This window comes from Desmodus rotundus, chromosome 8 (assembly GCF_022682495.2).
Source record: "Desmodus rotundus isolate HL8 chromosome 8, HLdesRot8A.1, whole genome shotgun sequence".
NCBI classification, from domain to species: domain Eukaryota; kingdom Metazoa; phylum Chordata; class Mammalia; order Chiroptera; family Phyllostomidae; genus Desmodus; species Desmodus rotundus.
The window spans coordinates 46,989,861-47,013,325 of NC_071394.1; the positions used below are offsets into that span (position 1 = coordinate 46,989,861).

At 37.1% G+C, this 23,465-nt stretch overlaps 1 protein-coding gene across 1 annotated transcript in view; it reads right to left on the reverse strand.

Moving 5' to 3' along the window:
* Positions 1–23,465, reverse strand: part of RP1 (RP1 axonemal microtubule associated) — a 293,397-nt gene that overhangs the window by 142,042 nt on the left and 127,890 nt on the right. The window contains exons 17-19 of the mRNA XM_024572510.3: positions 22,833–22,964; positions 10,331–10,530; positions 4,407–4,493 (exon numbers count right to left, since the gene is read on the reverse strand). Of these exons, the coding sequence (XP_024428278.3) occupies positions 4,407–4,493; positions 10,331–10,530; positions 22,833–22,964 (419 nt within the window). The remainder of the gene's footprint in view (positions 1–4,406; positions 4,494–10,330; positions 10,531–22,832; positions 22,965–23,465) is intronic.

The following is a 23,465-nucleotide window of genomic DNA, read 5'->3' on the forward strand; positions in this document are numbered from 1 at the left end:
CCCTCTCATTAGGGAACAAAACATTATATATATATATATATATATATATATATATATATATATATATATATAAAATTATACAGTATTTCACAATAGTCTATGTGCAGCACTAAAAACAGAAATATGCAATCTTCAAATAACTTTCCACTCACCATCTCTCCCTATTCTGCCCTTACTCACATGTCTCCACATTTTAAAGTCCTTGTTGAAAAACCCTTCTCAGTTGCTTTAGGGCACACATGTATCTTTCTTCTTAGAAACCTACTGTGATTAGAGCCTGAACATGTAGCTCAGCCTTGAATTGCCCTCTCATTATTGTACTTGCTACTTTTTAAATTTTTTTAAATCCTCACCTAAGGACATGTCTATTATTTGAGAAAGTGAGAAAAACATTGATCAGTTGCCTCCCACATGCACCCCAACCAGGGATTGAACCTGCAACCCAGGAATGTGTCCTGACTGGTAGTCACTTCACAACCTTTTGGTGTAAGATGACACTCCAAATGAGTCATCTGGCCAGGGCTATATTTGCTACTTTATTTTGTTACTTCACCGAAATTTAGGGCAGAAACCATGGTTGATTCTAATTTTGTATCCTTGCAAAGGCTAAGGTCAGAACAATGACGAGTTCATTTTCTCTTGCTATATTATAACCCAATAATTATAACCCTATAATTCACCACTTTTCTAGGTTAAAATGTTTCCTTGGGATCACAGGTTGATCACCTCTTCAGGAACTCTCCATAGCCCTGCAGAGCTCAAAAGAATGGATCAGCACACAGGCTAGTCATTTTCTAAATCATATAAACCCTTATATATTTTTAACTATTATTGGATTCATACAAACATGAGTCATACTCCAGATGTGTAACTGTTCTATAAATTAGTCAAAGATGGCCTCTGTATATTGTCCTTGAGTTGATCATTTCTTCCCTGAAGACCAAAACCCATTAGCTTAAAAGCCCACTGGCAGCAATCTCAAATTTAAAACTTTAAAAATAGCTCATATGACAGACATATGAAAAATGCCTAACTCCACTAGCTATAAGGGAAGTGCAAATAAAACCACAATGAGATACCACCTCACACCTGTTATAATGTCTATTATCAATAAGGTAAGAAATCGCAACTACTGAAGAGGATATGGAGAAAAGGAATTGCTTGTGGAATGTAAATTGGTAGAGTCACTATGGAAAACAGGCTGAAGATTCCTCAAAAAACTAAGAATAGAGCTGCCACATGATCCAGCACTCTCCTCCCTGGGTATCTACCTGAAAAACTTGAAAACATCTCTTCATAAAGACATATGTGCCTCTATGTCCATTGAAACATTATATACTATAGCCAAGACATAGAAACAACCTAAGTGTTCTCTGATGGATGATTAGAAAATGAAGATGTGGTTACATATATGCAATGGAATACCACTCACTCATAAGTAATGATGAAATACTGTCATTTGCAACATCAGAGATAGATCTTGAAAGTATTAAGCTAAGCAAAATAAGACAGATGGAAAAAGACAAAAACCATATGATTTCACTCATTCACATGTGGATATAAAATAGAAAGCAACAGGACCTCCTGTCAAGATAGCAGAGTAGGTAAATACTATGCTTGCCCCTTCCTCCCAGGGCCACATCAAAATTACACATAAATTATGGAATAACCACCCTTGACAACCACCTGAAGACTAGGTGAACAGAACTCCTACAACTAAGGATATCAAGAAGCCATGTCAAGACTAGTAGGGGAAACAGAGATGTCAAATGGGCTGGTCCCACTCCCATATGTGACAGTTACAGATTGGCAGGAATATATCATCTACAGAGCAACCCCCTGAAGAGTGAGGATCCTAGCCTCACACTGGGATCCGCAGCTAAGAGCACCATGCTAGAAAGAGAATTCCTCTCCAGTGCTGGAAAGAGAAGCCCTCACCATACCTGGCTGTGAAATTCAGCAGGAATTTCATGCAGGTGAGATGGAGGGCTTCTGTAGACCCAGGCATCCTTTTAGGGCTCAAGAACAAACTGACTTAGTCACAGACACTAGCATTAAGCTCCAAGAAGGGACAGCAGCTCAAATGCTAGGGACATTTGGGGAGGAAATGAATTGTCTGGTTTCAGGGCAAGTATTAGAGGGCATCTCTCTCTAGGAATAAAGTGCCAGCAGGACATATTGTCTCACTGTTGAGCCCTCCCCCAAGCCAGACTATAGGCACAGGTGGGTGCCACATTTAAGAGTCCACTAACCAGGCTAATACTACTCTCATCCTGTTGATTCTCTGAGACCCTGTCCCAGCCATTTCATACACCTAGCCCTAACCTATTTTCAAGGCTAAGCCATACAAGTGGCCAGCTGGAGCATGCACTGTGAACTTTCCTAAAATTTTTCAAAGGTCCACATACCTCAAACAAGAAGTGGCTGGTCTCACTATGCCTCTTACTAAGTGGCCCCAAGCCCAGCACTAATTCAATTGGCCTCAGTTCATAGCATAACCACTCCAAGGCATAGCTGAACTGGGTCTGCACCACAGCCCCTGCCAAGAGGCCCTAGAATCAACACATCTGGTGGCAGGCTTCAGATCACAAAGGAGCATCACATAATTAGCATCACAAATGACACATACAAAGAGTAAATTTGGCAGGCACCAGAGCCTCACTAAAACAAATCCAACTCTATGTGGTCAGTGCCTCACAGCAGCATTCTACTATAGTCACAGCTGTTCCTTATAGTCAGTAAATCTGAGGGTCAATCTCACCCACCTATGTGGTATCAGCAACCAGGACTCAACTACAACAGAAGGGTATACACAACCCAAATAAGAAACACCCCTGAGCAGCCATCTCAGGTTAACAGAGAGACTGTTCCATTGGACCCAACTGGACAACTACTGCTGGCCAAAGGCCAGTCTACTGGCCCAGGATACATAGCAGTTCTACCTAATACACAGAAACAAACACAGGGAGGCTGCCAAAATGAAGGGGCAAAGAAACATGTCCCAGATGAAAGAACAGAACAAAACTCCAGAAAAAGAAACAGACGAAATGGAGACAAGCAATCTGGTAAATGTAGAGTTCAAAACACTAGTTATAAGGATGCTCAATAAACTTAAGGGAAGAGTAGATGACCTTAGTGAGGACTTCAACAAAGAGAAAACATAAAAATGGAACTAGAAAACATAAAAACAACATAAAACATAAAAACAGAAATGAAGAATATGTTACTGACATGAAGAATCAACAGTGGAGACGATGCATCAAATTAGAGCAGAGGATCAAATCAGAGATGTGGAAGATAAGAAAGCAAATAACACCCAGTCAGAACAGCAAAAAGAAAAAAAAATCCAAAAAATGAGGATATATAAGGAGCCTCTGGGACAACTTCAAGTGTATCAACCTAGGCCTCATGGAAATGCCAGGAGGAGAAGAGAGCAAGGAATTGAAAACCTATGTGAAAAATAATGGTGGAAAGCTTTCCTAATCTGGTGAAGGTAATTAGACATAGAAGTTGGGGAAGCACAGAGTCCCAAACAAGATGAACCCAAAAAGACCCACACCAGTACACATCATAGTCAAAATGCCAAAGGTGAAAGACAAAGAGAGAATCTTAAAAGCAGAAAGAGAAAAGCAGTTAGTTACCTGCAAGGAAAATCCCATAAGACTGTCAGCTGATTTCTTAACAGAAACTTGGCAGGTCAAAAGAGATTGGCAAGAAGTATTCAAAGTGATGAAAAGCAAGGACCTACAACCTAGATTACTCTGCCCAGCAAAGCTATCATTTGAAATTGATGGACAAATAAAGAGCTTCTCAGTCCAAAAAAAAAAAAAAAAAGCTAAAGAAGTTCATCACCACCAACTAGTACAGTGTTACATAAAATGTTAAAGGGTCTTCTTCAAGAAGAGTGAAAAAGATAAATACATGAATAATAAATTGGCAATAAATACAAATCTGTCAAGAAATCTAAATATAAAAATAAGTGAATAAGTGAATATTCACAGAAACAGAGAACATTTTGATGGTTGTCAGCTGTGAGGGGTTTGGGTGATGAGTGAAAAAGGTGAAGGGAGTAAAAAGTAGACATTGATTGTTACAGAGTAGTCACAGGGATGTAAAGTACAGCAGAGGGAATATAATCAATAATATTCTAATAACTATGTGTGGTATCAAATGGGTACTAGATTTATTGAGGTGATTACTTAGTATGTTATATAATGTCTAATCACTGTATTCTACACCTGAAACTAATATAATATTGTATGTCAACTGTAATTGAAAAATAAAAAGACTTTAAAATTTAGTGCACATTAATTATAAAAATTAGGAATATGTTATCTTTCTTATTGGTTAAGAATCATGCTTGTGTTTTTCATAATAACTATGAAGCCCAAAATATAAAACATTACCCTCTGCAAGTTCCACTCAGGATGTTTGCTGGTTCCATCATGTCCTATCCTTATTTTATATATCTCTCCAATGTCTCTTATTTTAACCTGAATGAAATGCAAAGAAGAAAGAATTAGCAGAATGTTTTAAATTAAGCACATTAAATTTTTTTTCTTCCTATAAATGCTTTTTTTTGTTGTTCCTAATAGTTGAAAAGTTCTCAGGGACCCTTATGGAATCTAGAAGTTAATCCCTTGCAAGAAGTTATCAGTAGATTACACAGACATGAAATATAAGACCAAAATATCATGAGGCATAACTAAAAATATGCAGAAGGAGTCAGATGAAAGAATAGGATAAAGAACAGACATATGCTCAGTTCTCTGACAACCACACATTTCTCACTGGAAACCAATGTTTTTGGAGCTGAGTTCAATGATATAAAGATGAGTTTTAATTTTAAGAAGAAAATAAGAAATTTTCATCAAAGCTAAATTCAGTTAGTTCTACAAGCTTAAGGAAAAGTACCAATGAGTATAGAACTTCCTTTTACTCTAAAAATCCTTTCACTTGACTCATGGGCTAAGGAAGAGATGTTCAAAGTTCAAGGAAGAGAAACAAATCTGCCCATACAAGTATGTATACTTGGCTGGTTTTTAACATGACCCAAAAGTATTTGTTAACCTAGGCAGCAATGTGGAAAACTGACTTTGGAATCACTTAGAGTTCAATTAATATCTTGGCTGTTGTAATCTGAGTAGAACATGGTGTTTTACATCTCCAGTCCTCTATTTCTTTACCTGTTCAATGGACATAATGTATACTGCACACAGTTTTCAGGTCAACTAAAAAATTATTTAACACAATAATGTAAGCATTATGCAAGGCCACTGGTATACAAAGATGAAAATAAATTCACAGTCTGTAATTTAGAGATATAATCTAGTAAGGGAGACAGATTTATAAGCTGACATTTTCTGTATAGTAAGATATGGCTAGGACACTGAACTGTGAGGTGTCCTAGCCAGAGGTGAAAAAAAGTAAAATGCCACCTCATTATTTAATAGTTTAAATAAAAGTAAAGCCATCAGAACTCAATTTTCATAACACTTCCTATACACAGAAATTCTCTTAACTGCTCACCACCACCACCAACATCACTTTACCCCCACAGACTGTAGAGCAAGACCAGGCCTGTGGCACCAGGTCAGGAAAGAATATGCTAGGACTGGCTGAGAGGCAGGAACAGAGGGCTGTTAATCCCCTGGAGCCAACTTCTCCCCACTTTCTTACACTCAGAGCTGGTATCAGTGGCAGAACTAGCTATTCCAGCAGACATAGTAAGAAGTTATCCCATTGTCTGGTATCTCATTTCTCTCTGAAAGATAAGCCAACTTTTAGATGTACTATTTTTGTCCCAAGTATCTATTAGCATGTGAGTGTAAACTTTCTTTTTCTACATATTCTAAATTAAAAAAAAAATAAAAGAATAACTAAACAGCCAGGTTACCAAGTATATATGACTTCATGCTTGTCTGCCTTTTGCTCTGGAAAATGGAACTACCATGCAATGAGCTCAGGTATGTGCCAGCTAGGGGGCAAGTGCCTGACACGCACTTTCTCTTCCAATCTTCACAGTAGCCCTGTGAAGTGTAAAGCTTTTTAAAGAGTCTACTCTAAAGAATAAAGAAACTCAAAAGGGACATCTGGCCAAGATGGAGGTGTAGGTAGATACACTTTGCCTCCTTGCACTACCAAAAGAAGGACAACTGCAAATTTAAAAACAAAAAATAACCAGAACTTCCAGAAAACAGAACTGTATGGAAGTCTCACAACCAAGGAGTTAACAAAGAAACATTCATCCAGACAGGTAGGAGGGGTGGAGACAGGCAGCCCAGAAGGAGAGGACTTGAGGCGAGGTATAGCTGGAGGACCAAGCTGAGTGGGGTGGTGGCCAGCAGACTGGGTGGTCCCACATTTATGTGTGGATAAACTGGGAGGAACAACTGGGGAGTGAGACAGACTGTGCAACCCAGGATTCCAGTGCAGGGAAATAAAGCCTCAAAACCTCTGACTACAAAAACCTGTGGAGTTGTGGCAGTGGGAGAAACTCCCAGCCTCACAAGAGAGTTTGTTGGAAAGACTCACAGGGTCCTAGAATGTACATAAACCCACCCACCTGGGAATTAGCACCAGAAAGGCCCAATTTGCTTGTGGGTAGTGGGGGAAGTGACTGAAAGCCAGGAAAGAACTGAGCAAGCAGCAGTGTTCCCTCTCTGACTCCTTGCCCACATATAGCACCACAACACAGCAATGTGGGTTGCCCTGCCCTGGCAAATACCTAAGGCTCTACCTCTTACTACATAACAGGTGTGCTGAGACAAAAAAAAATATGGCCCAAACAAAAGAATAGATCAAAGCTCCCCCCAAAATACAACTAAGTGATGAAGAGAGAGCCAACCTATGAGATGCAGAGTTCAAAAAACTGGTAATCAGGATGCTCACAGAAATGGCTGAATATGGTCCCAAAATAGAGGAAAAAGTGAAGGCTATGCAAAGTGAAATAAAGGAAAACGTACAGGGAACCAACAGTGTTGGGAAGGAAACAGGGCTCAAATCAATGGTCTGGACCTGAAGGAAGAAATAAACATTCAACCAGATAAGGATGAAGAACCAAGAATTCAAAAAATGAGGAGAGGTTTAGGAACCTCCGGGACAACTTTAAACATTACAACATCAGAATCATAGGGGTGCCAGAAGAAGAGGAAGAGCAAGAAATTGAAAACTTATTTGAAAAAATAAGAAAGGAGAACTTCCCTAATCTGGCAAAGGAAATAGACCTCCATGAAGTCCAGGAACTCAGAGTCCCAAAGAAGTTGGACCCAAGGAAGCACACACAAAGGCACATGATAATTACATTACCCATGATTAAAACGGAGAGAATCTTAAAAGCAGTGAGGGGAAAGGAGACAGTTACCTACAAAGGAGTTCCCATAAGACTATTAGCTGATTTCTCAAAAGAAACCTTTCAGGCAAGAAGGGCTGGAAAGAAGTATTCAAAGTCATGAAAGTCAAGGACCTATATCCAAGATTACTGTATCCAGCAAAGCTATCATTTAGATCAGAAGGGCATATAAAGTGCATCCCAGATAAAGTTAAAGGAGTTCATCATCACCAAGCCTTTATTATATGAGATGTTAAAGGGACTTATCTAAGAAAATGAAGATGATCAAAAATATGAACAGTAAAATGACAATAAACTCACAACTATCAACAATTGAACATAAAACAAAAATAAAAACAAAAACAAACTAAGCAAACACCTATAGAAGGAACAGAATCACAGAAATGGAGATCTCATGGAGGGTTATCAGTGGGGAAGGGAAAAGGGAGAATGGGGGAAAATGTACAGGGAATAAGAAGCATAAATGATGGGTACAAAATAGGTAGGAGGGGGTTAAGAATAGTATGGGAAATGGAAAAGCCAAAGAACTTATATGTAGGACTCATGGACATGAACTAAGTTGGGGGAATACTGGTGGGAGGGAGGGTACAGGGTGGAGTGGAATAAAGGGGAGGAAAAAAATAGGAGAACTATACCGTAATCAGTAAAATATATTTAAAAATGAAAAAAAGACACTCAAAAACGTTAAGTAATTTGTGTAAGGATACACAGATGGCTACATAGCTGGGAAGCTCCAAAGTAAAACTCAAAACCAAGCTTGTTTGATCAGAAATACTCCACTGTCCTCAAAAATGGCTATGTGCTCACTTCAGGATTGGAAGAAAGGAAAAAAGAATGAAAGACTAATTCAGAAGTGGCAAATGATAATGGTGAAAAGAGCAAGGGAGTCAATGCCCACAGAAGAGAGAGTAGATAGGAACGAGATGGCTAGTTCTGATTTGGGGTTCTCAGATATCAAGAGATCCCAGTTGTACTATGCCTTAAACCCTAGACTGGTGCATCTCAGACATTAGTGTATCTACAAATTACATAGGGATCTTGTTAAAATGTAGATCTAGTGTGGGGCCTAAGATTCTGCATGTCTAACAAGCTCCCAGGTGATGCCCACGCTGCTGAGGTCCACAAGGCGCTAGACTCCTAGGGGCTTTAATACCCATCCTTGATCTCTACCATTGAAGTAGCAGCTTCGAGTTGTATAAGTCCCTGTTCTCACTCCACAGTAAATAGGGGAAGCTAGAAGAAAACATGTGCTGATTCCATCAACCAGGACTGAGAAAGTCTTCAGTAACTAATATACATAGAGCGTTTCCCATCTACCAGAGAGAGTGCATATCACACACATTTCCAGACATTCTTTTAACCTCACAACAAGCCTTTTTAGAAAATATTTTACATCCCCTTTTTACTAAAAAGGAAATTAAAGATTAGCGAAGGTAAGCAAATTGTTCAAGGTCACAGAACTAATGAGTGGTCAGTCTGACTTTGAACCTGGTCTCCATGACTTAAGACCTCTGTTCTTAACCATTTACTACATTTCCTGTACATCAATAGGATTTTTAAATGTGTGTGTGTGTGTGTATATATATTTCTTTTTGTCATCAGACCACTCTGAAATTTATAAAAAAAGAAACACATATCACTGCCTCTATCCTATACGAAAAAATAATGCAGCCTGTGGAAAACTAAGTGTTATATCCAAGGTCACAGAGTGAATGTATTAGGAAGTTAGGACCCCAATACAGCTTATCTGATTTGCAGTCTAGTGATATAACTCAGATTCTCAACCTTGACTGCACTTTAGACTGCACTTGGGGAGCTTCAAAAACCTCAGTGCACAGGCTGCACCATCGACAAAATAAACCAGAATCTCTGGAGGTGGAACCAGGCAACAGTAGTTTTTAAAGCTCCCCAGCTGATTCCTATGTGCAATCAACACTGAGAATCTATACTATCCTTTCTAAGACTGGACTCTAGGTAAATTATTCCAGAAAAACTTTGACAGGATTTACTACTACACAAATACATATATCATAAGATACAGTATGAATCATCACACACCTCTGTGGGGCAGCCTAGGGTTCTAACCATAACATATGTATAGTGAATTCTAAACAATCATCTTTAAATCATCTTTTGAAATGCACATGTGCACTGGGCAAAAGTGTTCCTTCACGACTGCATGGCAGCTTTTTGTACTAAAAATTAAATGATCTCAAAAGTAGAATGTCAGGCTCTGTTCTGAAGATGTAGGAACCATGTGGGTGTTAGAAATTGTTAGGTCCTGCAGCCTCAGACAGCCTTGGCTTCCAGGTGACTTGAGTTGGCCTCAATCATTCTATCCAGTCTTATGATCAGAAGGCATATTCTCCAGAGAGCACAACTGATGTTTGTTTAACAGCTCTCACCCTGTGGGGGTGGGGTAAATCAGTGAAGTGGAATGTAATTATCCTAATTAAAATCTGTCCAAAGCCCTGAGGAACTAGGAGGCAAACAGCAATCCTCAAAACAATGCAGCCCAGTGTTTTCTGATGCTAAATAAAGGAGATAATCAAATAGGCATGGACAGAGCCTCAAAATACAGCCTCTGAAGATGCTAAGAAAATGAGTTCACCATACAGCTCAGCTGACCAACATTTAAAAGTATATGCAAGTATATAAAGAAGTGTTTTCTTTATCAGAAGAATCTCTAAATCTAGTTATGATTTGAGCTGAAGTTGATGGTATATGAGGGCAGTTTCAAACCAATGGTCTAAAAAAATGTCTTAAAAAAAGCACTTTCCTTCTATAGCCTTCTTTGTATAAGATATGTTAGAAAAAAATGTTTTCTTTAATGATTACAATAGACATTAGGGTAACTTACGGGAATTCTAATAGACTTATAGATTTATCTTACACAGGATACACACACACGCACCCTCATGTATTATAGAAATACCTTTGAAATGTTCAAAACAGTATATTACTGTTGATATTGTTTACCTGAAACTCATCCTCCTGTCTTGGAAGGAAGAGCTGCTCTGAGCTGTCCTTGCTAAGACTTATTGGTCCAGTGACTCCTTCATCTCCATACACCCAGAGTGTGACATTGGCTTGAGTCCCTGCATCTCCTGTCAGCACTAACACCTTCCATTCATCTTCTGACAGAAGAGTCTCGCTGCTCGGGGAAGGTGTGATTTCTTCTATGGGGGGGAAAAGCATTAGTGGCAGTTCAGCTGCAATGTCAGGCTGACAGAATCCTTTGTCACATGGAGTCCAAGGACATTAAAATAGAGCAGGGAGGAGTGGGGCAGGCAGGGAGGCACTGAACTGCTACAGCTCCAGAGAGTTGATTTGTGCTCATCTCCTCATAGCAAGGTTCTGGTCATGTGAAGCAGAGCTACTGAGGAAAACTCAATTAGCACAATAAACACCTGAAATCCTGGCAATCTCTCACTTATCATCAACACTTCAACATGGATGCATGCTGGAATTTGCAGCCTGTGTCCACAGATTTGTCATAAAGCTGCCTGCCAGGCTTACAGGTGTTTAGACAATGACTGTAATAAAAAGCAAGAAAGAAAAGTGGAACTAAAACACATCTTCAAATGATATGTAAAAATAGCTGTTTGAGGAGACAGGAAAATTTTCTGAAACAGTCCTGGGGTAAAAAAAAAAAAAACAACACCCTACTGGAAAGCGCAATGAAAGGATTTGGAACCACAGACAGAACTTTCACAAATGCAAATGGTTTCTGAAGTTCTTCGAGCAGGTGGGTGTGTGGGGGTAGGGACCACACAACAGCGGTGTGTTACAAGACAGCCTCCATCAGATAGGAGGTACCGAACAGCCATTCCTTATTTGTAAGGGATGCTTATAGAGTGAAGTTCCCAGCTTATTATCTTCTCTGCACTCTGTTTAGTCTTCAGCCTCCTTAAGGAGATGAAATACTGAGAGCATCTCCTAAACTACTCTGCACTGATTGTCTAAATTGCCCCAACAACTGCATGTTAATTCTTAACTGATATTTCCAGGTAAAATATATTACGGACTTAGGTGATGAGATAAATTTCCTTATATCAGATGGTTAAGAGGGAGCCAAGACTCTTCCTACATTTAATTCTGTACATTGAAACAATAGGCAAACTCAGGAAGAACCTAGGATCTTGGGACAGCATGAGCAATGATGGCAACAAATCGAGCAAGTAGGTAGTTATTTCCTGCTATAACAAACACATTTTAAAATTTAAATAAGATACTATGCCCCAAAACTCTTCATTCTAAGAACTTACCTTTATTTTTTGAAGTTGCTCCCTCTCTGCCGTCATAGATAATTTCTATCATTATAATTGTAAGCATTTTTCTACCATTATAATAATAACCACCATTTATTAAGCCTCTAGTATATGTTAGGATCTGTGTTGAGTGCTTCATATTCATTTCTCACCCATGAAGTAAGTCAAATTATGTTGTCGATGTTAAGATGAGAAAAAGAGACAGAGGCCAAGTAATATGCCCAAATCATATAACAAGTAAATGATGAAATGTCTAATTCTGAAGTCTGCGAACTTAAGGTAGATGGGTGTTATGTGTTCATCTAAACACAGTTTAGCGGGACACAAGATTTTATTCAGTGCTAAGCACTCTCCTAAAAACTTAACATTTATTGCTATGTCAACCTTACTCAATCCTCACACTAGTCCTAGGAGATATTGTCCCCTGTTAAACAGGTGGACAGACCAGGACTCAGATGTTAAGTAACCTGCTGACAGCTCACAGGCAGTTACAAAGAACTAAGCTTCACACCCAGGCAGAGCACATTTAAATCACAAGACATTCTGGATGGAATATCAAAGGTAGCTGACCTGGAAAAATTCACAGATATTTTTCCAACAAAATTTTATGACATAATTTAATTTTAAAAACTGAAATATTTTATGTGAACACCTGAGTGCCCTGACTGCCATTTCTAGTCAAGCACAATCAGGAGCCTGGCAAATATACTTGGAATTTCTTCAGAGCCCAGAAATCAGTGCAATCTCTATTGATGGAAACTCCATGGCACATCCCCGAGTCTGTCCCAGAGAGTAACTGGTGGTCAGTAGGATACTCTTTAGGATGCTAATCACCTACTTAATGCCTTATAAATATCTTACTCATCTAAAAGGATCCTTTTTACTCAAGAAAACTATAATTTCCTATTATTTTCTAGGTACTCTGTTAGGTTCATTGCTCTGTAAATATTAATGGCAGAGATTAAAAGTTTGAAAGATAAATAATGACAGCCTCACTCTGGACACAAACACTATCTAGGATGATAGGCATAGGTATTTGGATTTCAAACAAACACATGCAAATGAAACAAAAGAAATATGACAAAGTTCAGACGTAGCAGAGAGGAGGGAGTGAATAACTGTGGAAGAAAGGCTCATAGAGAGAACCACAGTGCTGGATGTAGAAGAATGAATCATATTTTTTCAGAAAGTGGAAGGGAAGGGTATTTCAGATAGAAGGAATAGCATGTCCAGCATTTACAAGGGCTCGAAGTAGCAGGTATTATGAAAGAACTACACAAAGTGATATGCAATTGAGCATGACAGAGATCATGAAAGGCATTGGGCATGTGAACAAAAGTGGGCACACCTTTGTGCAGGCAACTGGGAACAAGTCAAGACTCTATATAACGGTGTGATATGTGACCTGAGTATTAGAAAGATCAGTCTGAAACAGGGTGAGCTGTATGTAGCAGGGAGAGACTGAGGTGGGAAGGCTAGTGAACAATGTACAATGGACAAACAAACCCTGGAATGGGATCCAGACATGATGGTTACTTGGTTTTAGTTTTTGGGGTGTTCAAATGTGGACACATGCGTGTATGTGTGTATGTGTGTGTGTTTAGCTTGTTTGATTTAATTGGCAAATATGTCAATGGTCTCTAAAGCCTCATCTTCCTGCTCTAACATTTTCACAAACATAACACATTTGCACAAGCATAACACATCATCAGGGTGCCCTCATATTACAAAATTCATGGCTTAATATTGTATAATCTATAATATAGAACAATGTATTACAGTTAGCACTGTTATCAATTAAATATGAATTCCATCTAATGCCCTGATCTTTTGGAAATAAACCAAAGTCCATTAGTCTCAGATCATAAATTTATCCATTTGAGAACCATAAAAGCAGTTGCTTTTGTTGACTAGAGGTTTAAAATATTCTAAGCTGGGAGAATATCTGATGTGAATTCTGAATTAATCATCTGAATCCTTCAGGGATCCCTAAATAAAATCTATAGTACTTAAAATTTATTCAGATGACTCAAAAATGTTCTTAATGAGGGTGACAGGACACATTAATTAAGCACCACTCAAGTTGACTCAGTCAAAATAAAATAAAATAAAGCTAAGCTACCTTTGTGCTGCTGATCTCCTGAAGCTCTGGAGAAAGAATAAAAATCACACACAGAAATAAACAAAAATTAGTTCATTCTATAGTTCATCAGTTGATCAAAGTTGAGGTCGGCTAAAGGCATAAATTACCATCAGAGAGTATGAGCATAAAAGACAAATTGTATAAACTTTTGCATGATTTTCAAGACAGTATTTAAGAAAGCTAATTTATACTAAAATGTAAAGCAGAAATTGAAAACAAATGTCCCTTAATATTTGATAGTACAGTGTTATAAAAATTATTATTATTTAACCCTATTTTAAATGTAAAATCATCTAGAAAAAGTTAAGAAGTTAAAGCATTTTCTCTATAAGTATCATATAATGTAGTAGTCTATTTCTAAAATACTAACATGTATAGTCTCATTTTATTCATGAATTTGTCAGTTTCTTGATGTATGGTGTAGTAGACATTTATATAGAATACCAGAAACACAAAGATAGTAAGGATAGCTAACAAATAGAAAATAAGATGAAATAATCAAGGCTATCTCAACATGCTAGAATGTTGTACCGATATCAAGAAAAAAAAAAAACCTAAGTTATATCAACGTAAATATCTAAATTTGGTTCAAAAAATCAGTTACATATTTTTTGGTTAACAGATATTATAAATACAATATTCTAATGATCTTAGGATATAGCAAGAGTGCAATAAAGATGCCTAAAGCATGTATTCCAAGTAAAACCATATTAACAGATATAAGGGGTCCACATTAAAGAAATACCATTACCCTAACTGTTCAGTTTAAATGAGAAGACAGGCTTCTACTTAGAAAACCACATTTTAAAAGAAATATTCATGGCTTTCACTGAAGATGGTAGCATAGGTATACATGGTACTAGCATCCTCCCACAACCACATCAAAATTACAACTAAACTATAGAACAATCATCACTTAGAACTGCCGGAATGGGCTGGTCCCACACCCACATGTAGTAGATACAATCTGTAGGGATATGTCAGTTGGGGAACAGTGGTTCCAGCCCCAGCCAGGTCCCAAATGCCAGGAGGAGAAGTCCCCATAACTTCTGGCTGTAAAAATCAGTGGGGATTGTGACTGATCAAGGGGGAGGGCTTCTGGAGTACCAGGCAGTTCCTCCAAAAGGGACCACACATGGATGGACTTACTCAAACTTACCCACTCTGAGCTCCAGCACTGGGGCAGTAGCTTGAAAGGAACCAGGGACATATGGGGCAGAACTGAAGTGTCTGGCATCAGGGTGAGCTGGAGGGGCAGCTTTCTCCAAAACAAAAGTGCTGGCAGAGGCCATTGTTCCTTTTCTGAGCCTTCCCCCCCACAAAGTCAGCAGGGAGGCTCCAGATATGAATCTCTATCACACTGGTACACACTATTCCACCCTCAGCTGGCAATTACCTGAGATCCTACCCCACCAAACTTGCAGGCCCACTCAATTCCAGCAGCTTTTACATATGAATGGCCTATCTTGTCTGATTCATCAGATTTTCCAAAATCTCTCAAACAAGCAGCATCTGACCTCAGCATGCCTTGAAATTCTCATTAAGTGGCTCCAGGCCCAGCTCAAGAGGCAGCTGGCTTTAGTTCACAGCTTTGCCTCAACCAGGCATCTCCAAGCCCAACACAAGTAGCCGCCATCTGCATATTCTTTGTAGCTCAGGACAGGTGGCCCTGAGCAGAACACAGGTGGTGGCTGACCATGGCCTGCACCTCCCACAACAGCTTCAGACCATGACCCAAATACCTCCTCAAGTGATGTTCTCAAACATCAGACTCAATGGGCACAAGACCCTGCTGATGTGAGCCCTATCTTGTGGAGAGCACCTATGCACAGACAATCCTTCTTGGTGGTCACAGCCAGGACTTGCAGCTGATTGGGCTGGGGGTAAATTCTTCTCATTGACATGTCAACAGCAACCAAGGTTCAGCAGGGTGTACACAGCCCACACAGGGATAGGAAGGGCTGGTAGTCAGGTGGACCTTGAGTGCCCAGCTAGGTTGCACAGGAAGCTGTGTCACTAGATCCTGCAGGACACCTATTATATAAGGCCACTCTATCAAGCCCAGAACACACAGCAGCTCTACCTAATACACATACATAAAAACAAGGAGGCTGCCAAAATGAGGAGGCAAAGAAGCATGTTCTGGATGAAAGAACAGAACAACACTCCAGAAAAAGAAACAAACAAAATGGAGACAAGCAATATACTAGATGCAGAGTTCAAAACACTGGTTATAAGGATGCTCAATGAACTTAGGGGAAGAGTAGATGAACTTAGTGAGAACTTCAACAAGGAGATAGAAAACATAAAAACAGAACTAGAAAACATACCAGTCAAAAATGAATACATTAACTTACATGAAGAATATATTACCAAGAATCAACAGTGGAGATGATGCATCAAATCAGAGTAGAGGTACAAATCAGATATTTGGAAGATAAGGAAGCAAAAACACCCAGTCAGAATAGCAAAAAGAAAAAAATCCAAAAAAATGAGGATAGTATAAGGAGCCTCTGGGACAACTTCAAGCACATCAGCCTATGCATCATGGGAATGCCAGAAGAAGAGAGAGCAAGGAATTGAAAATCTATATGAAAAAAAATAATGATGGAAAACTTTCCTAACCTGCTGAAAGAAATAGACACACAAATCCTGGAAGGGCACAGAGTCTCAAACAAGATGAATACAAAGAAGCCCACAGCAAGACACATTATAGTTTAATTTAGTTTAAAAACAAATAAATAATCTTTTAAAATTGATTTTAGAGAAAGAGGAAGAGAGGGAGAGAGATGAAAAAAAAAAAAAACCCATCAATATGAGAGAGAAGCATTGATTGGTTGCCTTTTGTAAGCTCCTGGACGGAGGATCATACCCACAACCTAAGTATGCACACTGACTGGGAATTGAACCAGCAACCTTTCAGTGTATGGTACCACACTCCAACCAACTGGGCCACCTGGCTAGAGCAACAAAGAGTGAATCTCAAAAGCAGCAAGACAAAAGCAGTTAGTTACCTACAAAGGAGCTCCCAAAGGACTATCAGCTGATTTCTCTACAGAAACTTGGCAGGCCAGAAGAGATTGGCAAGAAATATTCAAAGTAATGAAAAGTAAGGACATGTCAAAGTAATGACAACCAAGATTACTCTACCCAGCAAAGCTATCATTTAGAATCAAGGACATATAAAGAGCTTCCCAGAGAAGAAAAAGCTAATGGAGTTCATCACTACTAAACCAGTATTACAAAACATGTTAAAGAGTCTTCTTCAAGAAGAAAAAGAAAAAAAGAAGATAAAAATATGCATAATAAAATGGCAATAAATACCTATCTTTCAACAGTTAAATCTTAAAAACTAAATAAATGAACAAGTAGAACAGAAACAGACCCATATCTATAGAGAACATTTTAATGGATGCCAGATGGGAGGGATGGTTTGGGGGATGGGTGAAAAAGGTAAAGTGATTAAAATGTACAAATTGGTAATTACAGAATAGTCAAAGGGAAATAAGGTACAGCATAGGGAATATAGTCAATAATATTGTAATAAGTATGTGTGGTGCCAGATGGATGTGAGATTTATTAGGATGATCACTTAGTAATTTATTTAATGTCTAATCACTGGGTTGTATGTAAATAGTAATTGAAAAAATTAAAAACCATTTAAAGTCAAACATTTAAAAATAAATAAATAGATATTCAAATCTATTTATTGCTTTAAGCCACTAAGATTCCTCTTACCCATAGTGTAACCTCACCTGTCATGACTGATAGAGGAATATGAGACTTTATTTATTTAAAAATAAATAAATAAATATTCATAAAGGTAAATAATTAAAAACATACATTGGTAGAAACCATAAAATATATTTGAAATCAGAGAATATACTAAAAAGAAACACTAATGTACTTTATGGTATATTTATAGAAAGGAAGAATATACTAAGAAGAAAAGAGAATATACTAAGAAAAATTAACAAGGTTTAGTTTATAAAAGAGGTTATTGACTTTTTATGGGTCTAAAGAATTTAAAAGGAATAGGTATTTTGTTCAACACAGAAAAGTACTTTCAAGTGGTTAGCATTACATGAAATGCAATGGCTTATTACTGCACTTTTCATGTGAACTTCTACATTGCTTTTGCCAGACCAAAGTTCCATTCAAATCCTCATTCTACAATAAATGAAAACTTATACTACCTTCACATTTTAACTTACTACAATAGCATGACCCAAAAAAACTATACTTCACTCTGGATACTGAGTGCTATTGGTTTTAATATTACAAAGAAACAAACATTAAGGTCAGAACAAGAAGAACAATTACTATAATCCATTACTTGGAAATTTCATTTAAAAGAGTTATCCTAAATAAATAATATGAAATTATAAATGAGTATCCATTGCAAGTTATAAATGAAAAATTAAAAAAAAATGTTTATAGTATTTAATGTTATGAAAAATGCTTATAATGCTTACTTTTATTAACTATAAAATCATATACCCAATATAACCTATATATATGTGTATTTATATATATGTATATAAATACATATGAACATTTAAAATATTTTTTGGAGGGCAATAAGATAATTTTAAGTTTTTTCTTTATGTTTCATGTGTTTTATTTTTTTCCAGAATAAACAAAATCTACTGTGACCCTTCCCTCCCCCCTTTGAGGAAGATTTCAGCATGATAACAGATTTCATATTATTTTGCTCAGGTATCTTTGTTTCTTAAAGAATTGGCATCTAAAAGGCTTAAAGAGAGAATATTCTGTGGCTGAGATTTTGGTACACATTAGGCCTTCCCAGCAACACCAGTGAAACATGAGAGACAAGGGACTAGTATTGCTGCTGGTCTGCTCAACTTCCTGCACACAGAGCAGGCTCCCATCTATTCAGAGCTGAGACTTCAACCACATTCACCTTTCTGGGCCTCTCTTCTCATTAGTGAAAATAAGAGGTTACAGTGAAGATTTATAAGAAAAATTTCAGTTCAGAGCATCAAATTTTGTTTTCTTCATTCCAGTGTTTTTTAGATGCAATGTTTCCAAACTTAAAATTATATCCCAAATACTTTAATAATTCTTAAAATATGTCTCAAAGGCATTTGTAAATAAAATGATATAGAGCCTTCATTAGCTTTAATCCAATGGGGTTGATATGGGGCATAGTGTGAAGGACGGTAATGGGCACAAGATTAGGCATACAGTCACACTTCAGTACTGGTCAGTTTCAGAACTCATCAAACCCTATACTCATCACATTTTAACGAGAAAAATTGTTGCAGCATTCAGAACTTGCTCAGGACTCATCGTACTTGTTAGAAGTCATGTGAGTCACGAAGCCCTGCAAGAGAAAATGCTTCATTGTTCAGTACTTGTCAGTTTTGGCACTCATCATGAGTTCCAGAACAAATTAACAATGAGTACTGAGGTACCACCATATATGGAACATTTTTGAAGCTGAGTGATAAGTACATGAGGATTGATTAGTTGATTCTCTCTAATTTTGTATATGTTTTAAACTTTCAATAACTAAAATTTTTCTTTACCAGAAATAAGATTCCTCCCTCAAACTCTCTCTAACAAAACTAGCATAAAAATTAAACTTGGTCCTAAAGGAAAACCCTGCAAATTTAATGACAAAACTCTACTTACTACTACAAAAGCACTATTTATTGTATATATTGTATTATAAGCTCTAGATGTTTGTCTCCCTTGATGTAGATGAGAAGTTTCATCTTTTTTTCCTCATACATGAGCATTTTGAATACAGAGGTCAGGTTTATTTTATCTATATTACCTAATCCCCCAAGCTACATACACCTTGCCCTATCCTGAAAGTAGACTGAGAAACATATCTCATTCTTCAGGAATGAGTAGTTGGTCTTGATGTATTTAGAGTATAAAAATAAGTTTTCTGAAAAACTTTTCAAGTAACTTAATGAATGGCTAATGTAATCCAAATCTACCTAGCATGACAGGTAAATTGCAAAACAAAGAGGAAGGTATTTCTTAAAGAAACATCTTTTTAAAAAAATTTCTTTGTTTTTTAAAATTTTTAAAAGATTTTATTTATTTATTTTTAGAGAGAGGGAGAAAGAAAGGGAGAGAAACATCAGTGTGTGGTTGCTTCTCATATGCCCCCTACTGGGGACCTAGCCCACAACCCAGGAATGTGCCCTGACTGGGAATTGAACCACCGACCCTTTGGTTCCCAGGCTGGTGCTCGATCCACTGAGCCATATCAGCCATGGAAAAGAAACATCTTTTAACTACTGAAGATGTTTTATAGAAGCAGAAAGAAAACAACTAAAGAGAGTTAGGATCTAATTGCTCAATCTTCTAACTAATATTAATATGTGAAGATATTTTTCCTCACCTAAAGGATGCTTATAAAAACCGTTTCTACTGCAACCAAACAAGGCAACATTTAAACAAATAATGGCCATTTTTCAGGTGACATTTGCATTAGAAAAGCTTTGCCATCTAGATTTCCAGGAATTAATGTCCAAAGACAAAGTATGTGCTATACCAATGCTTCGAATATCTTAATTAGTAAATTAAATAGCTTAATTAATAAAGTTTAGTCTTTCTTTTTACAGTTTTTGGTCCACTCTCCATTTCTACTATATGGCTATTAACCACAATAAAAAATTATGTCTTTTTACAATGAATTAATGAGAAATTTTATTTTGTACCTAGCATGCCTTGGATGTTTCCTTCATCTAATTTATCTATCTTTAACTTTATATTTTTGTGGGAACTATATAGACACTTTTCTGAAGAAGATATACAAATGGCCAGCAAGTTATTAAAAAGGTGCTCAAAGTCACTAACCACCAGGGAAATGGAAATAAAAATCAATGAGACCACATCACACCTGTTAGAATGGCCATCATCAAGAAGACAATAGATAACAAGGTTTGGTGAGGATGTAGAGAAAAGAGAACCCTTGTGCACTGCTGGTAGTAACTTAAATTGGTTTGGCCACCATGGAAAACACTGTGAAGGATTTTCAAAAAATTTAAAATAGAACTACCATATGATCCAGCAATTCTACTTCTCAGCCATGGGAAAGAAGGAGATTCTGCCATTTGCAACATGTCAACTTTCATAGATGAAACTTGAGGACATTATGTTAAGCAACATACAAAGATAAATACTGCATATCACTTATATATGGAATCAAAGAAAAAGCCAAACTTGTAAAAACAGAGAGTAAAATGTTAGTTACCAAGGGCAGGGGTTGGGAGTGGGAGAAATAGAAGGGATGTTTAAGGGTACAAACTTGAAACTAGTAGACGGAAGATCTGGAGATTTAACATATAGTATATTGATTGTAGACAACAATCTTTTTATAAACAAAAAAGTTACTAAGAGAGTATATCTTAACTATTCCTATCACACAAAAAAAGGCAATTATGTGGCATAAAAGAAGGGCTAGCTAACTCTAACATGGGCAATCATAGTACAATATATAAATGTATCAAATCAACATATTGTGCACCTTAAATTTTTTAAAAAGTTAACAATGGTAACATTTTAAAAATGTTTTTGCCAAAAGAGACAAATTTTCATAAGATATATAGATTTTTCTCTTAAACATTTTGCTACTCATAAAAAAGTATCTACTCCCAGAGATTTCAGCTAGTATGCTATTTTCAGCCAAGTCAAATCTTGCTAGAGGCAGGCATCCCAGATTGAGGTGCCATTACTTCCTGACACAAGATTAAACTCTCCTTCTGTAAAAATTTTAACTAAGAACATGTTTCTCATGCAGTGTGATTTGCTCCACTGCTCCATGGATTCATGACATGACATGGGAATATAAAACTGGGCCTCGTCCATACAGCAAAAATCAAAAGGCTAACTTCTCTTTCCTGTGGTTGATACAATAGAATCATAGGGTTGTCAGCAAAAGACATCTATTTTCTGTTGCTATCTGAAAAAAAAGGGAACACACTCAATACTGATTTAAAAAAAAACACGTTTTCAAGGTAACATTATAATTTATCTATTTCTCAAGATAGATTTTTAAAAATGGTTCAGAGACTGTGGTTACTATATCAGTTTACCCAAAATATGACTAGATTCTGATGCACAGAACTTATCAGATATCATTCATTTTACTTCCCAGTGAGATTGAAGGTAATACATTTAAGGGGAAGAAAATTGATCAGACTAAGAATAGAAATTAAATTCAAACCTCTGAGGCCTAGAGTACTTTATCAATGCCTCAGTTTCTATATCAAAGAAATGGAGATTATTTTTGTTGTTGTTTAGACTTTGCTGAGAATTTCCTGTTACTTATAAAATATATTCCTAAAATATTTTATAGGTGATAGTCCAATATGATGTCATAATTTAATGCTATCTTATTTTTAAGTCATTGTTCAGGAGTAACATTAAATTCAAAGTAAGGAAATAAACAAACTTTTTTTTATTTTAATTTTTTATTGTTATTCAATTACAGTTGTGTGCCTTTTCTCCCCCTCCCTCCCCCACCTACACCCTCCCCCTTGATTTTGTCCATGTGTCCTTTATAGTAGTTCCTGTAATCCCCTCTCCTCACTGTCCCCTCCCCACTCCCCCCTGTCCATTGTTAGATTGTTCTTAACTTCAAAGTCTCTGGTTATATTTTGTTTCCTTTTCCTTCTATTTATTATGTTCCAGTTAAAGGTGAGATCATATGGTATTTGTCCCTCACCGTCTGGCTTATTTCACTTAGCATAATGCTCTCCAGTTCCTAAGTGCCCATCAGCAAACGAGTGGATCCAAAAACTATGGTATATTTACATAATGGAATTCTACACAGCAGAGAGAAAGAAGGAGCTTATACCCTTTGCAACAGCATGAATGGAACTGGAGAACAAACTTTTAAATATATGTGTTTTGCAATATAAAAACCAAAGCACAAAAAAAGCAAAATAGCAGCTTAAAAGCACGTTCATGGGGAACAATGAACCCTACATGATAAAAATAATTTGGTGTCATTCTTGAGGTTATCCACAAAGAATCAGTGCAAATAAGCCAAAAGAAGAATTTTTTAAAAACTGTTGCTTACTTGCAGTTGAAGGAAGGAAGGAACCTCTGGCCTCATTTTCTGGTGGTAATTCTTTCTGTTTTTTTGAGTCCCGGATCTTTTTCTCCTCTTGGCTGGGTGTTGCAGACATACCCATTGGGTTTTCTCTGCCAACTGAAATTATGATTTTAAAAGATGCCATAGTCTCAAAATCATTCGTTTCTTCTCAGAAAACTTACCATATGTTCAGCTATGCAAGTTTAGGTTTTGCTATTGTCTCCATTTCAATGCCTAGTCAAATCCTTTTACACTGCATTACATAGTTACCAGAAAAGAACTTTTTATCCTTAGCAGTAGGCTGTGCATGAATAGTATTCCTGTAAAATTTATTCACTTCTCTGTAAATCAAAGCAATAATTTAGCATCACAGTATGAATCCAATGACTTATTCAAGATATTTCTTACAGATTCTAAACAGGAACTCCTTTGATAATCTGGTACTTTGTGTTCATCTAAAGGGGAAACTGACTAAAACATCATTTAAATGATACTTCACATGACTTTACTAAAATAAGAGGATCAAAGAAATATACCTGTACCTATGAATGTAAAACAAAGCATTAACTATTTTCCTGCCTTTTATTTAGAAGCAAGTTGTTTTGATATCTTGTTCAG